The sequence below is a fragment of the Macaca nemestrina genome, chromosome 13 (genome assembly GCF_043159975.1).
Source record: "Macaca nemestrina isolate mMacNem1 chromosome 13, mMacNem.hap1, whole genome shotgun sequence".
Taxonomy (NCBI): domain Eukaryota; kingdom Metazoa; phylum Chordata; class Mammalia; order Primates; family Cercopithecidae; genus Macaca; species Macaca nemestrina.
The window spans coordinates 374,817-400,518 of NC_092137.1; the positions used below are offsets into that span (position 1 = coordinate 374,817).

General features: G+C 40.2%; 1 protein-coding gene, 1 long non-coding RNA gene and 1 pseudogene across 12 annotated transcripts in view; 2 read left to right on the forward strand and 1 right to left on the reverse strand.

Moving 5' to 3' along the window:
* Nucleotides 1–757: 757 nt before the first annotated feature.
* Nucleotides 758–1,976, forward strand: LOC139358002 (uncharacterized). Its single transcript, XR_011612181.1, has 3 exons — nt 758–907; nt 1,621–1,693; nt 1,783–1,976. It is a non-coding gene; the product is annotated as an uncharacterized lncRNA (long non-coding RNA).
* Nucleotides 1,977–5,254: 3,278 nt separating this feature from the next.
* The window catches only part of LOC105497543 (SH3 and SYLF domain containing 1), a 46,185-nt gene continuing 25,737 nt past the window's right edge, over nt 5,255–25,702 (reverse strand). For 8 of the 11 annotated variants that reach the window (XM_011768692.3, XM_011768689.2, XM_011768698.3 and 5 more), the window contains 6 exons: nt 20,777–20,889; nt 19,717–19,845; nt 17,639–17,807; nt 16,568–16,646; nt 11,888–11,944; nt 5,255–6,112 (listed from right to left, as the gene is read on the reverse strand). In XM_011768692.3, coding sequence (XP_011766994.2) covers nt 5,922–6,112; nt 11,888–11,944; nt 16,568–16,646; nt 17,639–17,807; nt 19,717–19,845; nt 20,777–20,889 — 738 coding nt within the window. In that variant the 3' untranslated portion in view covers nt 5,255–5,921. Of the gene's footprint in view, nt 6,113–8,638; nt 10,081–11,887; nt 11,945–16,567; nt 16,647–17,638; nt 17,808–19,716; nt 19,846–20,776; nt 20,890–25,702 lie in introns of all 11 variants that reach the window. The other 3 variants (XR_011611344.1, XM_071076120.1, XM_071076119.1) reach the window with 3 other exon arrangements.
* Nucleotides 25,004–25,330, forward strand: LOC105497542 (10 kDa heat shock protein, mitochondrial pseudogene; annotated as a pseudogene).

The window sequence follows — 25,702 nt, forward strand, 5'->3', positions numbered from 1 at the left end:
GGTGGCCACTAAGTGCCCAGAGGCATGCCTAGGCATGAAGGCAGGAAGCCTTTCATCCTCAAGTTCTCTGTATGGGGAGGGGGTGTGGCTGAAACTCCTAATCCAGCAGAGTGAGTACTCCAGATCCCTGCAGACCTGACTGGGCATACAGTGGAGACAGCCCTGCTTCAACATGGTCTCTGCACAGAAAGAGTAGGGACTTCAAATGCCTGGAGATCTGGCTGGGTGTGGGGCAGAGAGGGCCCCCTGCACCAGGATCAGGTGCTCCCAGCGCCTGGAGATCTGCCTGGGTGTAGAGTGGAGAGGGCCCCACTGCACCATGATCTATGCCCAGGAGGGGTGGGACAGCCCAGGCTTCTGATCCAGGCAAGCAGGTGCTCCAGTTGCCTGGAGTTCTGCCTTGGGGTGGAGTGCAGAGGGCCCTGCTGCATCATGCTCTCAGGAAAGCGGGCCAAGGCACCAAACAATCACACACACACACACACACACACACACACACACACACACACACACACAGGTCCCAGGTTGCAAGGCTGGCCCTGGCTCCAAGTCTTGTCACCCAGGAGGAATCAGGGTTATAGCAGCTCTCCTCCTGCTCCCTGCCTGCAACGGGGGAGAGCACAATTTCGGCACCTGTTGCCAAGGTGCTTTCCATGATTCTGTCCATGGAGGTCCCTACCCTACTCCAGAGCAAGTGTTCCAGTCTCTGGCCTGAGATTAAAATGCCTGCATGGCCGCACTGCTGGGTCACCAAGGAAAGGCTGACTTTGTCTGCACCGGATTAAAAATGGCCTCTTGCTCTTGGTCCCAGGTCTAGGAAAATGCCTGCAGCTCTTCTCAGTGTGTTTCCCTCTCAGGCTCTCCAAGCCTCTCCCCAAGTCAGTTCCAGGACTTGGGAAAAACAAAGGTATGGCCTGGGTTGCTGAGGTGAGTCACAGAGGGTCTCCCTTTGCTCTCTCGTCCTGGGGCTTCACTCGATTTTATCTGCTGAGTGCCATTGTGGGGGCTGTTTGCCCTCGTCCTCTCTCCTAGGAGCTGGGGTGTCCTTCATGATTCCAGTAGATTCCCATTTTCTTTCTTGAATTAAAGCACAGAGTTGATCTTTATGTACTATTTTGCTATTTCCAAGTGGCTGAGATAAGCTAAAAGACTCTAATCTGCCATCTCAGGAAAATAAAAAGGTGGATTTTTTTAAATAGCAAAAAACACTGTAGAAAAACAAAAACACACTGGGAGAAGATACGTGCAACTTATAGAAAACGGTGATCATCTCTGTAATGTAAAAAAACTCAAAAATCAGGAAGAAACAGAAACTTTAACAATGGGCAAACTAAACAGCTCACATATTCAGCAGGAAACACTCATTTTCACCCTTGATCGGAGAGAAGAACTGCCCTGTGAGCTCGCTGCAGCTTTGGGGTGTGTTTCAGAGTCTGGTAGGCTCGTCATCCTATTGTTTTATTTTTTCAGAAAAAAAAAAATAGCCGAAAGAAGCTTGCTATCTTTGTGAGGTTTCTTATGCAGAATCATCTATGCTTGTCCATTTGTTTAAGCTTTGTGTCTGTAAAGCGCGTCTTCCTCATTAGGCCTTTAAATTTTTTCTATTTTATTTGTTTTTAGGTATTTAACACTTTTGGTGGCATTTTGAAATTGAGAGGTTCTTTTCATTACATCTTCTAACTGATTGTGCTTGGTAAATATGAAAGCTTTTAATTTTGATTACTAGTTTTGAAAATTATTATATTTCTTTATTATTTATAGCACCTGTTGTTTTCTTTTTAGTTGATTCACTTGGATTTCCCAAGTAATCCATCTTATGATCTGGAAAAAACAGTTGTTTATCTCCTCCCTGCTGACTTTTATATTTCTCGTTTCCATCTCATCTAATTTCACTGGCAAATGCCTCCAGGACGACACCGACTCACAGTGGTGATGGCGACTTCCGCTGACTTACTGTAAGGGGCCGTTTCTCATGTTCTCCAGTGATAGAATAAGCCTAGTTTTGTTAAGAAAGTATCTAGAACATTTTTTCAGTGTGTTTATAAAAAATGGAGTTGACCGGGCACAGTGGCTCAAGCCTGTAATCCCAGCACTTTGGGAGGCTGAGGTGGGTGGATCATCTGAGGTGAGAAGTTCAAGAGTAGGCTCACCAACATGTTGAAACCCCATCTCTACTAAAAATACAAAACAAAATTAGCTGGGCATGGTGACGTGCGCCTGTAATCAATTTTAATATTATGAAGCAGACTTTTTATACTTTTGAATTTAATTGGAAAGGATTAAGAAACATAATCATTTCTCTTTTATTTTCTTTGATTAGGATTTTGTGTGTGTTGTGTGTGTATACACACAAACTCACTCGACACACACACAAGGGTGCGCACACATATATATGCAATGAGTTATTAAGAGTTTGAAATTTTCAAGCTAGTGTGGATTTTCTTATTTGTAGTACAGAGCTAGGAAATGTTATCTATACTATTTCTTATAGTGGCATAAAAGAAGTTTTCTTTGTGGTATTATGGTCAACTTTTGGGAATATTCTGTGGATACTTGATATAAATAGGCAGCCTAAGTTCAGGGTACAGTCTCAAATCATTGGATACCTTTTATTTTTATATAGTATATATATTTATACATTTTTGTATGCTTGATCTACAGTATGCTGAGGGGTGGGTTAATCTGTTTTTTTACATTTCTCTGTTTCTGTAATATACTTTAGCTTGCTAAATATTAACAGGCCCATTGACAGCCACACACATTATGTATTTGTTTTAGATTTATTAAATTTAACATCATAAGATGTGCCCTTGTCAACCCTGGCAGTCAAGCTCTTCTTTCAACCTCTGGCACCTGGCAAATATTTATCTGCTTTTCATTATTACAATTTTTCCTTTTGAGAAATTTTATGTGAGTGGATTTATGTCGCCTTCAGCACGTGACTTCCGACACGAAGCAAAATGCTTTGAAGATGCGCCATGTTGTTGATGTGTCAACGTCCATTCCTTACTGCTGAGTAGTGTTCCGCGGGATAGGTAGAGCACGATGCTTTTCATCCATTAAACAGATGATGAACATTTGGATTTCAAGTCTGGAGTCATTATGAATAAAGCTCTTATGAACATCATATAATACTTTATGTGGACATGTACTGTTATTTCCCCTGGACAAATACCCAGGAATGAAATCTCTGGGCTAGGAGTTAAACTGCCACATTTGTTTTCCAAAGTCACCATATGCCATTTTGCATTTCCAGCCGCAGTGCCTGGGAGTTTTCAGGGTTCTATCTCCTCATTCACACTTGATAGCGTCAGTTGTTTGCATTTTAGCCATTTGGAGGTTGTGTGGCAACATCTCACTCTCAGTTCCTATTTGCTTTCCTTAATGGTTAAAGATATGGAACATATTTTCCTGTCCTTATTTGTTATCCATATATGTTCATTAGTGAAATCAATGAAATCTTTGATCTATTTTTTGATTGTGTTGTTTATCACCTTAGTGATTTGTAACAGTTCTCATCTACGTTTAAAAATTGGTATATAATAGATGTGTATCTTTTTGATATACATGTGATAATCTGATGCATTCGTATAATCAAATCAGGGGCATTGGGATATTCATCACCTTGAATATTTATCTTTTCTTTATACATATGTCTTTATGTATATGTATATACATATACATAAATATATATCTTTTATATCAAATACACAAAATATGTATCTTTTCTTTATAAGAACATTCAAATTATTCTTTTAGCCCTTTTGAAATGTATAATCCATTAATGTTAACTGTAGTCACCCTAATGATCGATAAGCCACTTGGTCTTATTTTTTCTAAGTGTGCGTTTTTACCCATTAACCTCTGATCTACTTTTTAGATTTATCTTTGTGGTTTTTAGCAGTTTTATAACGATGTGCACATATGTGACTCTCCTTGTGTTTATTGTGCCTGGAGTTCATAGTAATTCTGCAATCTGTAGTTCAATGTCTTTTTAAAGTTTTGGAATATGCTCTGGCATTTGATCTTCATGTACAGCATCTGCCTGATTTTCTGTCTACTTTTTGACTAGAACCTTCACTACTCATTTTCTATACCTTCTTGCCTTATCCCATAGTTTCTTTTGGTTTCTCTAGTATTTTCAGTCCTTTCAACTCTCAGTCTGGATGTATGTTTCTGATCTGCCTTCAGGTCAATGATTCTTTTTTCTGCTGTGTCTAAATTACTGTCAAATCCATTGATTGTCTTCTTAGTTTATTTTACTTTTCAGTCTCACGTTTTTCATTTAGTTCTCTCTTATAGTGTCAAATTTCTGCTGAAGTTCTCCACCTTTTCTTTTAATTCCTTGAACGTATAAAACATAGTTTCTTTACAATAAGTCCATTGTAAATGAGTGAATTTATCGTATCTTTTGTAAATTTAAAACTTTAAATTTTGTAAGTTTAAAAGCATGGAAGGAAATACCATATAGTGCTTAAGGACACAAACATATGTAGTAAAAATGTAAAGAAAAGTATAGCATTAAAAACAGCAGACTCAGGGTGATGATTCCCTTTGAGTTAGAAGGAGAAAGTGGTGATTGGAAAGGGCTCAGAAAGTAGGAAATAACTGTTTTACTTCTCGCTGGGTGAAGATAACATGGATCTTCATTCTCCTTTTCCATGTCTTAAGAAGGTACAATCAATAAAAAGGCCAATGCACAGGTGTGTGTATGACATAAGGCAGTGAGGAGCGAATAGCAGGACAAATGGTGCAATGTGCACCTGCTCCTCTCAGCAGGGTTCGCTGGGTGAAGCCAGGGCTGAAGCAAGGAGTCTACGCGGGAGCTGGGGCTGAGCGGGCAGCTCGCTTCAGGGTGGGCACAGGGGGAGTGCAAATATTGGGTCAGCGAGTGTCTGAAAGGCAACATAGTCTCTGGTGGATTTGACAGAGGGCATGAGATAGAAGAACGAAAGTTGGCTCTGAAGTCACTCTAAGGACCAAGGAAATCCAAGGATGGAATTTCCATTTACTGAAGAGGAACACTGTGGGAGGGGCAGGCTAAGTGAGGAGAAAGAAGAGCTTGGATTTAAACCCATGAGGGCTGAGGTGTTGTTCCTTGTCCAAATGGAGCTCTCAAGTGCATAGCTGGAGAGGGGAGTCTAGAGTTCAGGGAGGAGCTCAGGTAGCCCAAAACGGAGGTGGATTTCACCCTGCATATGAGACACAGGACCTTTGCCTACCTTACAAAAAAAATAAGAACAAAATTGAAATATTAAGTTAGTAAACTTTTAAAAATTTTATTTACAGACAAGTCTACCACATCACCGTAAGTTTATGCTACTGATGGAAATGAACAAATGTAGCCCCATAAGGAAGAAAAGTTGAGAGATGTCATATGTCTAAAGACACGGTATCAGACTTCTTTGTAATCATATTTCTATGATAAATGCATAGTACAATTTTTGAAAGCATAAATATGATTTCTAAGGATTCATATTCTAGTTAATAGCTACAACTCTAAACATTACTTCATACCTCATTTAAGCTGATTTCTTTTTCTCCAGTCACTTTGCAAATGGAAATGTATGCATTGAAATTCGTAGCTCTACCCTCAAGATTCTCAAATTAAAATACAGCTACCATATACATTGCCAGATCAAATGCTTAGTGATGTTTGAAAATGTTCACAAAAGAACTATGAGCACATAAATTGTAGGATAGTCTATGGCACAGCATGTGTGATAAAGTTAGTACAAAGTATTTAAAGATATGTCAGTCAACTCTTTTTATATAGAAAAACAAGATCTTTTACATACTGAATGGAAATTGTGTAGAACAGAAGTTTTTAAAATTTATATTAAACATTGCTTAACTAGTAAATCCTGTCAGTGTAGAAATAATTTTTTTGGTAATTCTCAAAGAAGAAAATAGTATACACTTTAATTCATGGTTACATAGTTGGCTGGAAAAATGCCAGTCTGACCTCGAAGCTTTCCTTCCCACCAATCAAAATGTGAATCTGTTTTTGATATAACTGTGATTCTGTCTCCAGCTTGAAAATTCAAATCCCCAGGCTGCTGTCCTTCAAATGAATACAGCGCTGTCACTTCTATGGGTGGATTCAAATTGCCTGAAACAAGAAAAAGTATTCACATATTTATGTTCTTTAAGGGAGAAACTGGGGTATCTGCTGGTAAGATACAAATTAACCACTTAGGGCTTGGCATGCTGGTGTCTTGGAGGCTGGCAGAAACCACAACACACAGTCTGTGTAATTTTCATCACATTATTAAACTTATTTTTCTCTGCACATTATATACCTAAGGATTTAGCACATGCTTCTGGTTATAATTTTCTAAATTTTGAATCATCTATGAGATAATACAATTTATATATTTTTCCATTTTAATAGAGTAGTCATTGCTGTAGTCTGAATGTCTGGGTCCCCCTGAGATTCAAGTGTTGAAATCCTCAACCCGAAGGTGATGGTGTTAGAAGTGGGGTCTCCAGGGGCTGATGAGGTCATTTGGTTTCCCCCTCAAGAATGGGATCAGTGTCCTTACAGACAGAGCCTGAGGGGAGCTTCTTGCAACTCCCTCCTTGTGAAGACGCAGTAAGATGGCACCAACTCTGAAGGAGAAACCAAGCCCTTGCCAGACACTGAGTCTCCTGGAACCTTGATCTTGGAATCCAGCCTCCAGAAGTGTGAGAAACAAAATTCCATTGTCTATGAGCTGCCCGGGCTATGGTGTTTTGTTACAGCAGCTGGAAGGGGCTAAGATAGCTGTGACAGTTTCATGGACGGCAGACGTGGGAGAAAGGCAGATATGTGAGCTCATGATCAAACCCTAGGGGAGTCAGCTTTAAAACCTGGCTCTTTACTCACTGGGCTTGAAGATTGCAGCCCAGTTATATTTTGCTGTTTCATCAGCAGACATTTCTTCTCCCTGGGCTTTGTGGCTGTTTACATTTCTGTGCTTAATTGATCCATCCTCTCAATATCAGAGATAAATTGGAATTAGCACAGGCAGGAGCATTTCTACATGTTTCACAAGTACTTCAATGCAATGTGTATATCCACGTATTGTAGAAGGAAGAAAATACTTTGAGAATCGAGCAGTTAACATGAATAAAGGACATTAAATATTATAAACCATATAACATCATAAAAATATAATGAAACAGACAGTTTTTGAGCACTCAGCTAAATTGAGTTTGATGCTTCTAAACGTCATATAATTCTGTGCATAAATTAGGCAATTAGATGCACAGACATAGAGAAAACACCAATAACCAGACTCTAGAGCCAGGTCCTATTTGAACCCACAAAACAATAATAATAATAATAACGTGAATTTGGTCCATCCGTAAGAAATAAAAATAGTCAACACTTTAAACTACTCTGACTAAAATACTGAATTTGTAGCTCACACAAGATGGTGCTACCGTTCTGTCTTTAAAGTACGTGCCATCTAGTTGAGTTCTAAAGAAATAATCCTAATAATAATTTCACTAGAGATAATACTGGTATAACTACTTTTTTCTATAATACAAATAATTTCTGTATATTTTATTTCATCCTATATTTACTTTTAGTTTACCAATTTTAAGAAACAAGGTTAAAAGAATGTCACCAAAATAAAATTTTGACATAGTCTAGAAACAATAGAGTAAGTTAAATGTTCTGAGTATACGATTAAATTCCACACATGTTCATGAGCAGTCACTGCCAGGCACTACGAAAGGGGCTGTGCTCTGCCCTGGACGGGGCACCCTAGACAGGGCTCACGCCATGCTTCCCTGTCATCAGATCAGGATGCAAGCTCATGCTAAAGAAAAATCCATCCTGGAAATCTCTCATTCATGATTATATTTAGGATATCCACTAATAAAGTTGACTCTTAATTAACCAGACCAAATCAGTGAAGACCCTCCAGGAACTCTGTTCTCCTCCCTCTTGTCTCCCAGACACGTTAGATAACAGGAAGAAGTGAGTTAAAAGAGTGCTTGTGAACATCAGGGAATGTGCTGGGAGCTGTAGCCATCTTAGCTACCATGCATTTATACATTGCAGTCTCATTTGTAAGATCAAAAATGCATAATAAGGACGATGACAATGATAACAGCACCAATCGATGTGCATCTGGGAAGAGCAGCCACCGCGAATTGCTCAGGCACATGGCAGACACTCACACACGCTCCACTTACACCGCCCACTGCAATGAGCCAGCTACTCCTATCCCACGTCACAGAATTTGAAACTGAGCCTTAGAGATGCCGAGTAATTTGTCCAAGATCAGGATCCAATGAAACTTGTCTCCAGGTCATCCAAGACCCTCAACAACCTCACAAATATTAAATTGTGCTCAACAGACCAAACTGACATTTATCACAGCATTTTACTTTTATGAGGCAAATGTTCAAGGAGGATTAGCATGGTGCCCTGCATCACTGGGTTTCCAGACTGTACAAATAACAGCATCTGCTGCTATGGTTCCGGGTAATCCCTGATAACTGGATTGGTTCTAAGTGGTTCCGGGTAATCCCTGATAACTGAATTGGTTCTAAGCAGTTTCAGGAATATATTTTATGATGAATAATTAGAGAAATAAATATATTATGAACTAAGAAAGAGAAAGAAGGAGAGATCACAGACCTGGTTTGGTCCCTGCCCTCACATTCCGGTATTGTCTAATTTTCTCTGAAGTGCAGATTCCAAATGAAATGAGGAGAAAGCAGAGTGGGAGAGGAGGGTAGAGGAGCAATATGGGTGGTTTCCAGGTGCAGCTGAAGGCAAGGCCACCACTGAAGGTCTGAAGAGGCCGGGATCTCACATTTTTCCTTTACTGAGGCTAAGATGTGTGTTGACTGTTCCTTGTGCTGAATTCCTCACCCAGTTCCTCACCCAATTCACCGTAAATGCCTCTGCCTCCTGAGGAGGAGTACAGGAGCGTCAGGAGTTGAGCAGTTGTTGGAGAAACTCCATCCACATGAAAATCACAGGAGTGAGGCCAGCAGATCCAGGAGCCTACCTGCTTTCTGAGATAACAGTTCACAAGCCAGTTAGTGCTGTGCCCTGTTAGTTTTTTCTTTGAAAAACTCCAAATGACTTAAAGTTCCCCTTTAATGTAAATATTAGAAATAATTTTAACAAGGAGAAGTTTAATGCCCACAAATGAGTTCACTAAAAAAAGGTGAACCAAGTAATGATTCCTTCCACGAAGACAAACCTTCCTGGTTACCGGGAAGCAAACCCCACTGAGTTACTGAAAAGCTGGGCATTCACGGGGGCCTTTCCTTCTGCACAACATATGCCTTTAAGCTTCATACTCAAGAGCTTACAAAACCGGAAGAATCTTTGAGGGAACTGGCCATTTCCTTCATAATGTTCCAGTTTAGTTCTGGTAGGGGTTATGTTTCCCAAACAGGAAGCAGAATTAGATTCCAGTCAGCACTGGTGATTGGCAGCTGCCCTGAGGCCCAGGATTAGAAAGGCTGGTCTGTGGATGTCCCTGTTTCACATCCAGTCCACTTTCTCACGAAGCCTGCATAAGGTGGCCTCCTTGCAGCCAGCACCCCTGGCCTGACCTGTTTCAGGAGAAAAATCACAGCCTTGGGAAGGTCACGACTAGGGGACACAGCCTTTGCCAAGAGCCCTGTGAGGCAGAAGACAGCCCCTACAACAAAGTGTCATCCAGCCTGAACTGCGCGTACCGCCCGGTGGAGAACCCCCACCCCGGACAACTACGGGATGGGTAAGAGGAAGGGGACGAATGCCGACGTTGGAGGGTCCAGGCTTTTGGTTATGAAACCATTCCTTCCAGAGTCCCTAGAGGGAAGATCAGAAAATTGGACGGTGCATTTCCAAGTCTTGTCTCCCTGAGAGGCCCAAGAACTACGCAGCTGGACCTTCCAAAGGGCGAAGCCAAAAGATGGTGGGAGGAAAGTACAGGTGATGAAGCGGATCATCACGCCTGACAGCCCCTCTGTGGGGCTGAGACAGACTCAGGAGCTCGCACGTGGAGGACTGAGTGTCCTGCTTCATCAGGTTTTCAATTTAAGGCTCGGGCCCTGGGGCCATGTAACTGTGACTTTTCTCTGCAGTGATGGTAAGAAAACATGAGGAAATCCTTGGTAAGAGGTTAATGCCTTCACAGCTGCTTTTAAAAAAATACAGTAACGTAAAGTAAGTTTTATTTAAAAAGTGGACTATAAGTCTTCCCTTTTATTTTTTTTCTTTAAGAACCTCTTTGGAGAATGGGCTAAAGGAATATTATCTCAGTCGTAACTGAGTTACAATTTACCTTGCCCTGTCCTCAAATACAAACACAGAAGCAGCCGAGAAACCAGCCATGGCAAGTGAAGTTACCTTTGGGTCCCACAGGTGGTAAGTGAAAGTACGGGGGTTCAAATTGGAACCCCTGTCGCCACAGCACACTTAAGAGTTTAGTTTCTTATCATGAAACATTTTTCCTTGGTGCCAGTTATAGGAAGTTTCTAATAGAGAAAGGAACTCTAGTTCCCAGCGTCACATTACCACGGCATTCTTGGCGGGATCCGTGGCCTCAGCTCTCTTTCAGCCAGCTTCCCTGAGCTCCGTCTCTCTGTAGGGACCCCTCCCTTCCCAGGCAAGTGCAGCCAGTCGGCCGACCTTGTCAAGTTCAGGAGTGCTTTACCAACTAGGCACCTAAGTCTAAGTCTAATCTTGAGTCTTTAAAAGTAAGAGGCTGTGTAAGATAAAAATGGAGGTGTTTACGCTGTCTTGGTGTCAACATTTACACCTTAATCACTTTTGCTTCTAAAGGACCTGTATCCAAAGGCCAAACTTTTCATGTCTCTTTAACGTGGCCTGTAACATGGGTGTGAACCACAAACGGTGAAACACATTTTTAAACCTCTCAGAGCTTTCTCTGCACACCTAAGACCACGGCATCTTCTGCAGGTGAGCCAGACCATCACACCTGCTCTCCGCACAGACTCCAGGAGCAGACGCTCAACCCCCACAGGAGAACCAGCTGGGAAAAACACCGGAGCGGGCTCCCAGGAGGAGAGACCAGGGTGAAGAGAAAGGTCACCAACCCTAAACCCGTCAGGAACACGCTGACCTCGCTTCAGGGGATGCTGCTTAAGAGACCTTTTCGACATATTTTTATCTGCATGATATAAATTTTTAAAATATGCTTGAGTACCTTAGTTTTTGGAATTTTATTTACATGAAATGTTTAATTCTCCGACAGGTATATATCCAGCAGCATACGGCTTTGTGACTCCAGTGACGAAAGTATTCAATGTGAAAAAATAAACAGGCTATTTTATGATTGTTTAACTTTGCCCTCAATTTGTGTCCCACTCACATTTGCTCAATTCTTTCCAGGGAACCTCTGAAGAGTATTTAAGACAGGTTGAAGGACCATTTTCACTATGGTAGATCTTAACAAGTTTTATAAAGCAGCTCCCAATAATAACAAAACATTTGAACGTGAAAAATAAAATTCTTAGAACTATAAAATTTATGGTGCTAAAACACAGAGAAAATGGAATAAGGATCAAATTGTAATTCAGAATTAGAAAACTTTGGCATTTTATCTCCATTGTAAATTCAAAAGCTTCTGGACAGCAAGTGTTAAGGAGATCACGTGCTCCTCAGAAGATGCTATAGCTCCCGGGGCTCAGCAGCGTGTCCCGTCAGCTTCCTGTCACCTTCACTATCTTAAAGGCAAGTAAGACAACAAAAGCATAGCATTTTCTAAATGAAGTACTTCTCAAAATAATGTGAATATTCTATAAATTAAAGAAAAGGGTTGAAGACTTCCCAGAGATTTTCATAACCTATCAGATTAATTAGGAAGTTTGTGATCACAAAACGAATATGAATAATTTAAAACATATAGATTTATTGATTTACCAACTCTCTCGTGATAGCTGGAAAGTCCAGGATAGAGCTTATATTCATTTCTGTTACCTGCCAAAAAAGAGAATGGTGATTTTGAGAACTTATTAGTACATATTATATAAAACACACAAAATTGCCAAATCCTGCCCTGGCTGAGCCAATATTTTAATCACTAAATTGATAGGATCATCATTTGATTGTGCCTGAATAAAGCCAAAAGATACATGAAGTGTAAGGTAGATGATAAATACCTGATATCTGTATGACACAGAAGTACACACACTATTCTCATTAAATTCAGATGACAATTCTACTAGGTCCTTCTTCAATTGCGTTGAAGGAGAAGAAACAGAAATCACTGATTCATGGAAGGATTTACTGTGCACAAGAGCCATTCACTAACCGCATCCACATTTCACATTGGATTCCTGTTCTGACGCTCTGGGGGCAACATAGTGTAGAAAGAGGCAGGATGGTCTGGGGGTTTGCTTTTCTTCTTCGACTGTAGAAAAACTGATTCTAACAGTATAGAAGACAAACAGTGAAAGGCAGATGGTCTGGGGGGTTGCTTTTCTTATTCAAATGTAGAAAACCTGATGCTAACAGTATAGAAGATGAAGAGCACACGCTGCACATCGCGTTCAGCTTTGAAAAGAACTTATCCAGGAGCTGGAGATCTGGAGATGGTGTGTCTTAAGTGACCTGTGCCCACACCCACTTTTGCAGTCTCCGCGTACTCCTAAAGACAGGCATACACCAGTTTGAAGGTCATTGGCCTAAGAAATTTGTGAAAGTAAGAATTTAGAAATAAACATTGGTGGGATGGGGAAAAGGATACAAATATCTCATGAGAATCTATTTTAAAAATGGATTAGAAATATTTTTGGGCAAGTGACCAGATATAAGACAAACAAAATATAAGCAAATTAAGATTTCCTTAACTGTGAAAATCGGTATTTAAGTAGAAATAGAAAAGTGCATTTCATTCGCCATAGCAAATCAAAATCGCAAAGTACTTGGGAACAAATTTAACATAAAAGGCACAGAAATGACAAAATCTTATTGAAAGACATAAATAAAATCTCAACAAATGGAAAGCATGAAATGGTAAAATTATTATATCTCAAATTAATCAATGTACACATGTAACATTATGTAATTAGCATTGAAAAATTATAGAATGGATGCAAGTACATAATACTATTTCAATAGAATTGCATATTTGGGAGGAGGGGAAAATTGGGAAAATGATCTCAAATTATATGAAGACTAAGTGTCCAGTAAATGCAAAGATAAAAAAAATCACAAGAAAATCTAGGATCCTATGAATACACTCTTGTATAGGAAGTGGGAAGACCTTAACCATGACCAAAGTATCCAAATCTATAAAAACTAAATGATAGACATATTTTTAGATAAAATTTAAAACTTTCATATAGTAAAATTACAAAAAACAAGATCAAAAGAAAAATGATAAATGTAGAAATATGCTGCAACCCAAATGTCCAACAAAACCTGTAATATAGATAACGTTTCCATAAATTGAGAAAGCAACAGATATCCCAATAGGAAAAACAGACCAATGAGATGAAGAGACTTTTCAGATAAGATTAAATCCAAAGCACCAGCAATTTATATGAAGAGATGTCTACATTCACTAATGGGAATAAACATAATCCAATTAACAAGGAGATGTGATTAGCCTTGACTGGCAAAATCTTCTAGATGCTTCTGCACTAATAGTGGTGAGGAAGATATAGCTGAAGAATGTCATAACGGATGTAATAGTTGAAAATGCACACAGTGGGGAATGAAAATGGTGGAGAATGTGTACAGAGGGGAATGTGCATAGTGGGAATGTCTATGGTGGGAAGCCTATATAATGGGGACTTGGTGGGAAGGTTACGGGGGAGTATAGATACTGGGGAGGACATATGGTTAGGATTGCACATAGTGGGTGCTATACATGGTAGAGAGTATGGTGGGCAGTATACACGGTGGAGAATGTATACAGTGGAGAATGCATATGGTGGACAGTAACCATGGTGAAAAATGCACATGGTGGGTGGGACACATGTTGGGGAATGCATATGGTGGAGTCTAGTGGGAAATGTGCGTGGTAGGAAATGCCTATGGTGGAAAGCAACTATACTGGGGACTATCATGGTGGGAAGGTTATGGGGGAGTATGTATACATGGTGGGGAGTATGTGTGGTTAGGATTGCGCATGGTGGGTGGTACACACGGTGGGGAATGCCTGTGGTGGGGAACGCATATGCAGGTGAATGTTATGGTGGGGAATGATTGATGAGACTCTAAGTAGTAAAAACTTTTGAAAAGTAATCTGCTAAATCTGTTAAAACTTTAAAAATATATTATTTGACCTATTATGTCCACTCATGGTAACTATCTCAAAAACATAAAAGTGCCAGTATATATAAATATTAATTTAGAAGTCTATCAATTGTGGCACTGTTTGGCATGGAAAAAATCTGAAATAAAGTTAATATCCATTAATAGGAGAGTGACTGAGTAAACTATATACATTTGTGCCATGGAATATTAAATAATTACTAAAAAGAAGCAATTACAACTATACCAGTTGACTTAGGGATTTGTATGTGGAGTTGTTGAGCAAAACAAACCAACAAATAACAAATAAATAAATCAAGAAGATACAGTAAAGCACGTATAAGATGATAGCATTTTTATGAGACAAAATAAAACTATTCTGGCCATGTTTATGTATATGTTTGTACATGTCATGTGTAGGACTACACAAGAATGGAGGAAAAAAATGTGGAAGTTCATAATTTATGTTGTGAACCTGGTTTTCCTGAAATCAGGGTAGAGGAGGATATCTTGTAAGTTAAAATACAGGTGAAATGGAAAAAAGGAAGCAACACGACAAAGGAAAAGAAAAAAAATACTGCCTTCACTGACCATCCATATGAACATATGTGCATTTATATAAAATTATGTGTGTGTGTATATATATGTAAGGATATGTAAATAAATTGAAAATACTTAGTTTTTAAATAAAGAACTTAAGAAAAGGTCAGGTTTAACATAAAAGGTTAAAAGTAGACACCAGTTTTAAATTTTTAGTTTACTGAATTAAAAACTGATGTTCAAAACTTGAGAGATACAGCACATGAGAAACGATGGTATTGCACGGAAAACCTGTAGGGCCGTAGCCACAAAGGATGAAGCCGAGAAGGTTTGTCGAGTGAGGCTGAGGCTGCAGAAACGTGGCCAGGCTAACTTGTACACCGGCAGGGACACAGCTGTGACTGCAAAGTGGGGAGGGCACCGCTCGTCTCCCCAAGAAAGGGTTCGGGGAACACACGAGGTCACGGTGGGAAACACCCAGAAGCCGGCACAGGCAATCGCTGAAGGGGGTTCTACAGCAAAAACAGCCTTCGGAGCTTTTCAATCGTTAACTGAAAGGCATTTTTTACGTTAAGGTCCACAGTCATTTTTAAATCCACACTGATAAGGACTTGATACTAAGAGGATTTTTATAAGTGAGAGGATTTTATACATGCATGTGCAGGTATCCATTCTCAGTGAGGACATTTTATATATTTTAAAACATACATATGGGTCAAATTTTATATAATCACTGAGATCTAAAATAAAAATAAATTCAGTGCTCACATCTCATTAGTCACTGCAAACACGAGTTTCAATAAATCAATCATGTGAACATGAATCAGCAGTGGGCCGACCACCCGAATCCCAAAAGAACAGGGGACAACGCAGGGGCAGGGGCAGGTGGGAAATGAGGAACAGGCCTGGCTCCTGAGCATCTTCCTGGGAGGGCCACATCTAGACCAGACAAAGGCACAGCCAAAAATCATATGAGGGACTTGGGCTCAAAGCTGGGGAAACGAATACAGAAAATTAAGGAGCAGCCCGAGGACGAGCTTCCTGCCTGCTGCAGAGCTTTACTATTTACTCCCCGCAAAACTCAGCATATGCCTTCTCCTACTAATAGCAGTTATGTTTCTACATGTAATCTCTCTCCTCCTCTTCTGAAAGTTCTCTAAAGGCCAGATCTACGTTGTCATCACCTCTGTGCACCCAAAGCCACAGCACAATGACTCTTGTATAACAGTCAACCATCACCTCCAAGTCCCTACTTCAACATCCTCCTATTCACTGGTGACCTCCATATACAAAAAACAGACACACGAGAGTGATTCACAAAATGAATGATAGAAAAAAAGATAAAGACCAAAGCCTGGTGCTTTATAAATGTCATCTAGTTTAAAAACCATCTTATGAAATCCTGAGCTCCAAAGAACATTATGTCGAAACCGATATTCAGAATTACAAATGTGTGAGTATATAAGAAAAAAACAGGCTTGTTTTGTTGTCATTTCAAATCAGGAGGATAACGGTTTCTGAAAGAAATGGCAAAGAAAATAAATGAGAAAATCTTTAAAGATAAATATCTTTGTAGATTTAAGAAAGTATCTTATGAATAGAAACAGAAGTTTTAATAAATTATAGCAATGACAATTTGTCTCATGTATTTAGAAGAGGCTGAGCACTTATTTTACTCTCTTAAATATGTTAGTTCTTCTATTTAACTCTAAAGTTTAACAATGTATTTTGATTTCTTAACAATAACATTTAATAATTACTTAATTACAATTGCATTTTAATTGCAACAAAAATATTTACTTTGAGAGCCAGAGTTCAGCTGGACTGGTGCAGGTGACTGCTGTGGTCTCGACAGTGGCTTTGGAGGTAATTCTTTAGCCTGGGAGAAACAAAAAAATAAATACACGTAATTTTAAATCTTGTTTTTACTTAGGCACACATAACTCTTTTCTAATGAGTTTATTTAGCAAACTTTTATTATATGTGCTTAGTAATGAGGCACTCTCAAAGCTCATATGCATCCCTCTGGACTCTGTGTAACTGAACTGGACGACAAGACTCAGATGTGGACCGGGTGTGCTCCTCTCATGCCTGGAAGCCAACATCCCCCAGGCACCTCTGACCATCTGTGCAAGGTCTTAGGGAGCTGCGAGTTGCAGGGATGGTAATTGTAGTAATTGGCTTAGCAAGCGACTGGCAGAGGCAGTGGCAGACAAACTCTAGGCTTCAGTTTTTACTCCATGAAACAGGCATCAAACCAACTCTGAAAGGGCTGTGGAGCCCCATGAACAAGGCACACGAACTCCTTGGTGCCCCAGGGCCTAACGTACCAAGGCGCCAGGATCTGCAACTATTATTCATGTCATTGTTATTACTGAGACAAGGTCTTGCTCTGTTGCCTAGGCTGAGTGCAATGGCATAGCATGATCTTGGCTCAGTGCAACCTCACGGGCTCAAGTGATCCTTCTGCTTCAGCCTCCTAGTAGCTGAGATTACGGGCACACGCCACCATGCCCAGCTACTGTTTCTATCTTCATGATAGAGAGAGGGTTTCACCATGTTGGCCAGGCTGGTCTCACACTCCTGATCTCAAGTGATCCGCCTGCCTCGGCCTCCCAAACATTATCTGTATTATTGATACAACCAAGTTCCATCCTTGGAGAAACGCAACCACAAAAGACAAAGGACGTCTTTCCCTGAAATCTGTATAGAGGAAATGTCAAGGTAGCAAGACCTTTTCACAGGAATGTGAAGTCAGTGAAAATACGAAGGAGGCTTAGTAGGTTCTTGGGAACCTGGGATCAGGGACAGAATGTTCTACAGAAAGAGATTTTCTGAGAATACTGAGTGGAACATAAAACCAAACGGTACAGAAGACTTCCTCTGCTCCCTTGCTGCTTTTCTTGCATTGATTCGTTGTCCTTCATTTTCATACTTTTCGGTAAAGGAATCAAGAATTTCATAAAGATCTTCAGCTTGAGCAGGCCGCGGTGTATCTCCAAATAAAATGTCATAAGCTCGGATATCTTGACAATAAAATCTAATAGGAAATATAAAATTAAAAACATTTCAATATACACAAATCTTTTCTAAACACAGCATGTGTGCACACACGGTGTGTATATATAATCATTCATACATAGCACTTCATATACACTACTTTTTAAACATTAACTTTAAGCAATATCCTATGTTCAAGTCTTAAATGTACCCCAAGTTCACCTCTACAGGCAACTACCGTAAATATCCTTATATGGATCCTTTCTTTGTTAACATAAAAAGCACATCCACATTATCATAGAAATACTTATACTTGTACATATATACATACACACATACTCATATATAAACACATATAAATATACACACAAGCACATACATTTTTATAGGTTTTTACTTTTTAAGTTTCTTTAAAAAAGGTGCCTATAACCGTGGCTTTGTAATTTCCTTAAAATATTTATTTTTATCAAGATTAAGTAAACATTTACCTTACATGCTTGGAGGCCCTGTCATTCATTAAGCAACATATTTGTTTTAGTTTATCCAGGGTTTAGTTGAACTTTAGTGGGAAGGCCTGCCAACAGCCTCAAACCAGAAGTTTCTAAAAGTATTCTTTTGTTAACTTTTCTCAAATTAATAAAACCAGGAGTCAACACATCACTTTTGATTTTATAAGATGAATAGTTCTGCAAACCTTATTTTTCCCCATCCCACCTATTTTCTACCTCTTGTGGTTTATATTTAGCTTTATCAAATAGTGCTGTTGGATTCCTGAGTGAGTCAGTGAGGTAAACACTGGGTGCTTTGTCTCGGATAGTGGCGGGTCTGTCTGCCACGCGTGGCGAATGTTAACGGCCAATGCCAGCGGGGCCAGCCTCATCAGGCTGGCAATTAGTGGAACTTCTGCAGGTTCTGGAAGAAGTCCTGCTGTCAGTCTTAGCTCTTGATCTCTTTCTGGGCCTTCACACATATTTTAGTGGCAATTTAGAGCCACTTAATTTGCATTTTAGGAAAAATTAGCCAGATGCAATTTAAAGTAGAAGCTTCCCTTTACCTCTTAGGGTACCTCCAGATTCTTTTTTTTTTTTTTTCAATCAAACTGTATTTCTGTATTTTAAATTGTTCTCTATTTGACATAGAGAAAAGACAAAGGTGGAGTATAGAACAGGAAACCTCACAACAAGGAACACCGACTGACCCATGAGTTGTAACTGGTGTGCCTTCCACAAACATCTGAAAATCACTGAAATTGGTGCATCCAACTAAGGGTATTACTACCTTACGCTTACGTTTCCTTTTTTTTTTAATACTTTAAGTTCTGGGGTACACGTACACAATGTGCAGGTTTGTTGCGTAGGTACACGAGTGCCACGTTGGTTTGCTGCACCCACCAACTTGTCATCTACATTAGGTATTTCTCCTAATGCTGTCCCTCCCCCAGTCCCCACCACCCCCGACAGGCCCCGGTATGTGATGTTCCCTGCCCTGTGTCCAAGTGTTCTCATTGTTCAATTCTCCCTTATGAGTGAGAGCATGTGGTGTCTGGTTTTCTGTCCTTGTGACAGTTTGCTGAGAACGATGGTTTCCAGCTATCTTAAAATGCGAAGTGGAAAAACAGCATTTACAGTTGAATATATATGGTGATTACCATCATATATGGTAAGACAAAAAAAATCACGCTTAGGAAAATGTTGGAAGGCAGTAAAGCAAAATGTGAATTGTGTTAGTCTTTCAAAGGGATCGAATGTTTTTTCTTTTATTTTTTGTGTGTCTTCTGCATTTTCCATGAGCATATATTATTTATATATTTAATTTTTAAACGTAAGAGACACACTTATAACCACATGTTGTAAAAAGGATATATAAATGTACTCTGCAAATTATATCAACTCTTTAAGTATTATTTTCTCATCACACTTTCAATTAAAATCACTTTAACTTGAACTGACTTTCTATTAGTTTCTTTCCTTTCAATCAAACAGCTGCCTTCTAAAGACACGCCTGCGAAGAGTCCCCTCGACTTGCAGTACGTGAAGACGGCGGCCGAGCTTCTCAGGGCCACGTTGCCTTCCAAGTTCCTGCAAAGCACAAGATTTTGCGTCACAAAGCTGTGAACAGCTCTAAGCCCGAAGATAACTATTTAAATAGCACTCTTCTTCCAGCTCAAATGAATTATCTTGTTCTGTACCTTCTTCAGCTGTTTCTATGTTTTACTTACTGTAGGCCTAAATTAGATGTTTTAATGTGGCCTAGAGGAAAAACAGGCCAGGGGGAAGAACATACATGAAGTTATTACAGAAGGCTGTGATAATATAGAATTGTGTTGCAAAAAGTACAGTGCAGAATGTGTAAATATATTTTAAAAATTTGTAAGTCTGATATTTTCCAACTGGATCGTCCTGTCTTAAAACTGGGAAATACATCTCAAGAGTGCTAAATAATTTGGATTCTTTTTGCATTGAGTATTTTCATGGAACCAAGAACATTTTTAGATGATTTTACTGTGTAATTTCTATAAATAGTGTGGGTATAAAATATTTCTACATTGCACAATTAATCCAAGACTAGCATTTCATTAATAGAGAAGAAAAATACACTTTAAGTACCGTAAACACGGCTCAAAAAAACACATCCATATCCAATTTTTATGATTTACTTTGAAAAAAGCTCTTTCTTTCCTAATGGAAGCTGAACTTTATCATAAAATCTGACTTGCCTTTGGCTCTCTCAAAGCTGAAGGTGGATTTTATGTTCAAGCCTGACAGATACAATGGCCTATGGTTCTAAAACATTTCATTATTTCTTGTGTGTTCTGGTTTCAGATTTTCTAGCTTATCTCACTGGCTGTGTTTTGCGAATTTCCTATTTGTGATGACCTCAAATCTTCTGGGCCTGTATAAATCTGGAGATGTATAAATCTGTTCATTTTAATTCAAGTTTCCTATTAATGCAAAATAAAACATGCAGTTGTTAAACCTTTACTGTCTAACATCTATTTAAAGAACTCACCTTCCCAAGGGCCCGACCGCCACAGTCAAGTTCCCTCCAAGGGTTAGATTTCCGCCTTTCGCAAAAGCTTCCACAGCACGGTCATAATTCAGAATTATCACCAAGTCTGATACCTAAAGTGTAGAAACCCACTGATTTAAAAATAGTTAAGAGTAAATATCATTTAAAACTCATCTTGACTAAAACTCAACTACACCGTATGCATTGCAGCAAAACACCAATAGAAACAGGAAAGAATGTGAGACAAGAGCCATCTTTTTATTTTGAGCTGATGAATTTTGAAGCCAATATTGCCACAGGTAATTACAGCAAACCCCAGTGAGCGTTTACTGTGCACCATGTGGATACTGTGAGGTTTGCCTGCATCTTGTCCTTTAATCTTCCACACAACCTGGTCGTGTAGGTGGTGATCCTAGGGTTTAGTGGGGTTAGGTAAACTGTCAGTGCTAACAAGTCAAACGAAGGTTGGAGGAAGGGATCCGACATGCTCTCTGATCTCATCAGACTAAACACTTCGTACAAGCCAAGCCCGAAGAGCACAGCACCAGGGATGACGGAGCTGAAGGTCCCGAGAGACTTTCTGTACTTCCCTCCTGGCCAGTGGTGTGCTCCTTACTGGAAGCTGAACCTGGGCCACTTCACCATAGGTCACAGAAGCTCAACATATCAGAAAGCAAAGTAGTTTCCACTAGGAATGCCTATTTCCATGACTTAATTTTTCCTTTTTTTTTGAGAAAGAGTTTCATTCTTGTTGCCTAGGCTAGAGTGCAGCGGCATGATCTGAGGTCACTGCAACCTCCACCTCCAGGGTTCAAGTGATTCTCCTGTCTCAGCCTCCCGAGTAGCTGGTATTACAGGCGTCCACCACCACACCCGCTAATGTTTTGTATTTTTAGTAGAGATGGGGTTTCACCATCTTGGCCAGGCTAGTCTTGAACTCCTGACCTCAGGTGATCCACCCGCCTCAGCCTCCCAAAGGGCTGGATTACAGGAGTGAGCCACTGAGCCCAGCAGACTTAATTTTTCTCTAAATAAACGCAGAAACTACAATGAGATTCAACTGAATGCTCAAGGCAAGTCAACACAGCGAAATCATTTGTTTCTCAAATTCATTACTGCAGTGTGGAAGCACAAAGTTAGACCTGAAAAATAACATGACCCATCAAATGAAAGGCAGCATGGGTTAGAGGAGGCAGCATGGGCCAGGGGAGGCAGCATGGGCCAGGGGAGGGAGCATGGGTCAGGGGAGGGAGCATGGGTCAGGGGAGGGAGCATGGGCCAGGGCACCCCTGGTGTGGAGAACCAATGTCCATCCCAGCTCCGTTTCTCGAGAGCTGTGGACCTTGTGGTCTTCTAACCAGCCTCTGTGTCTCTGACCACTCTGTGTTTAATATTTGCTTTACCAGGACCCACACCTCATGGAACGATCGTCAGAATCAGATAGAGGTGTCAGGTGCACCTGGAAGTTGACAGAGTGCTGGCATGGGGCTCAGTATTTGGGCTCAAAAGTAAAACTAGTTAGGTGGGAACTCCACAACTCCCTTTTGCATGCTGTGCGACCTTGGGCAAATCATTGAGCTGCTGAAAGCTGCAATTTCCTTCTCTGGAAAATGGGTGTAATAATAGTGGCACACATTCAAGGCTGTTTAGGGATGAATTGAAATCAGTTCAATACAACATGCAAAGGTCAAGCAGACTCGTGTTTAAAATATGCCTTCATTATACAGTTATTCACATTTTTTAATCAAATCAATGCTCTCAAGTCAACATTTTCATATGAGTGACAGAAAAATCCTGTTATAACCAAATGAGATTATACTTGAAAGGCCCTAAGAGAGTTCCTGATACAAGCATGTTCTTAATAATGTTCAATTTGAATCATTTTATGAAATAAAATACACAAGATCTGTAGGACAAACTAAATCTACCAGATAGCTGACCCACACCCGATGCTTCAGCTTGACGCTTGCCAACTGTTCATTTTATTTTATATATAGACAATTTCTGAGGATTATGGTGCTGAATGACAGATAATTATTTAGCTTTTCTTATGCAAAGTTAAGCATTTTCACCAATGATTGTATAACCTGTGTCTTATATGTATTTTTAGATAACAAATTTGCCTTGCAGAATACTTGCCACTTACACACTCAGAAAATACACATTTCTGCCCATGACCTTGTAGCTACACTGGCTCTTATGTTCTACTTCGGTTTGGTGCATCGTGGTACAGTTAAGTAAGGCCAAGCTATGAGAGGCAGCTGAAGGAAAAAAAAATTTTTGATTTTTTTTTTGTCTGATCTCTCTTTAGTTCTTTTGAAATAAGAATAAGACAATATTGCATTTTTTGGTGACACTACCGATTAGCCCAAGAACCAGGTCAAAAGCTCTGCAGACAGCTTGGCGAGCCTGTGAGCAGCAATAGCCCTCAGTTTATTTCCACAACGTAGAACAAGGAGCAAGACAAATTTCCTGCAGGAATCTGGATCAGCTGAACAATACATTGGGACGGCACTCTCAGAAAACCCTGTAAGTATTTGACAAGACTTCTTTAGAAGTTTGCATTAAAACTCAATGATATCACAGTCTGATCAAAGAAATAAGACTTGTGTTTTATTTATGAGATCAGTAGGTTATGGTTCACAACAATCTATTGACTAGTTCAAAGTAGCTAGAAGAGAATAATTTGAATGCTTCCAGCCTAAAGAAATGACAAATATTTAAGGTGACAGATATCCCAATCACACTGATTTGATCTTTACAAATTGTATGCATGTATTAAATTATTACAAGTGCCAGGAAAATACATACTCCACTATAAATCAAAAAATAAAATTAAAAAATAAAACAATAACTCAGATGCAAGTGTTTCAATTAAATAAATTCTTAAATACAAGAACGTGAAAAACCACAGCTGCCATGGAGCGGAAGCTGCGGGACAGAACGTCCCTCTTCTCTGCGACTGAATGTCCCGAAAGCAGCTCCTCGGAAGGTGCCACCCCATCTCCCTCTCGTGTGGTCAGCCTGCTTCACACCACAGCTGAGTCCTGGGCAGTTATCCTGTCAGAGCCTCACCCCCTTCTGGATGATTGACTGCTGTCCGCCTTCAAGCCCCACATCTGGACAACCGGCTAAGAAAGCTGGGCTCCCCCCTCCGGCCTGCAGTTCTCTCTCGCCGCTCTTGGGCTGGGCTTGGAGCTTGCCCCACGCTCCCTACCCCACTCTCCCTACCCCACTCTCCCTAAAAGCCTCACTGCAAGGGGAATAAACCTTTCCCTCCCTCCTTGTGTGTGGCATGACCAGTCTCAATCTCTCAATATGCAAACCAAGCCTAAGTGGAGGCCCTCCCGGCAACTCCCTCCATGCCTCGGACCAACAGATCTTTTCCTTACATCCCATTCTTAGGGGGCTTAAAAACTGGACTCTGGTCTCTAACAATAATTTATCCTCAACTGTAACCCAGATACCTTCCTCTTCAGTAAGGTAAAAGGGCCCATCTAAATTCTCCCTGGAAAAAGCTGAGTAATTTTTGTTTTTTCAAATTCCAATCTTGAGTAAGAGCCAGACTGCTCTGGCTTGATGGCCCAGTGTGAGCTCTGGCGCTGGAAACACAGCAAAGGACTGTACAAGTCCAAAGCCAAGGCAGCAGCAGGACTTTCTGAGCTTTGGGCTTTGCTACAACTGTTATCCAAAAAGAATCCGTAAGTGGTATTTAAACAAAATGTAGCATTATCTTTCCTCAGACTACCAACTTTCATATCTTCACTTCTCACAATCACAACTCTCTTTACCAATCTCTCTCTTTATCACAAAAACTTCCCCCTCCCCCAAAGTAATCCCTAATCCAGATACAGGTATTCAGTCACTAATTTAGACCATTATTCAGTACCTCTGATGTTCCAAGAACAGGGAACTCTCCGCCCTGTAGAATCTGGGAGTCTAAAGGTTGAGATTGTCAAACGTAAATTAACCCATGCCAGCCTTCTGGCTAAGCTTAGGGTCACTTACACTTACGGCCCTGGAAGAATGAGTCTGACATTCACTCTCCAGTGAAACCACGGCACAATGCAATAAGCTATCCAGAAGCAGCCTCAGGCAGCAGGGGCTGCGAAGCAGCATCCTTTGCATAACTAGATCTTGTTAGTTAAGAGAACTGACCTTAAGAACACACAATCAGACCTTAAGAACGACACTAGAGCAGAGTACGAGTCTGAGGCAGAGGGAGTCATGGCAGGACAAGCGTTTAGAAAATTTCTTCCACTCTTTGACCGAGTAGTATTGGTTGAAAGGACTGCTGCTGAAACTGTAACCAAAGGAGGCATTATGCTTCCAGAAAAATCTCAAGGAAAAGTATTGCAAGCAACAGTAGTCGCTGTTGGATCGGGTTCTAAAGGAAAGGGTGGAGAGATTCAACCGGTTAGTGTGAAAGTTGGAGATAAAGTTCTTCTGCCAGAATGTGGAGGCACCGAAGTCGTTCTAGGTGACAAGGATTATTTCCTATTTAGAGATGGTGACATTCTTGGAAAGTACCTAGACTGATATAAGTCACTATTAAAATGGCATCAACATGAAGCTGCCCATTCCACTGAAGTTCTGAAATCTCTCATCATGTAAATAATTTCCACATTTCTCTTTTATAATAAACTAATGATAACTAATGAAAAAAAAAAAGAACACACAATTAAGATTGCAATCTTTTTCCACCAGGATTCTCTAAGAGAATTAAGCTCTAATGTCCTAAGGCATCCATTGCAACGAATAGGTTAGCATCTCCCCAGATATTCTAGAGTAATAGCACAAATAATTAAGAAGGTGGTACTCAAATCCCTTTCTGTGTTTGGAAGATCAGATGAAGAACCTGGAGCAAATGTTAGGGTTTTGCAGCATTGGACAGGTGGAAGGTGTGGGAGGTGTCCGAAGGAAAAC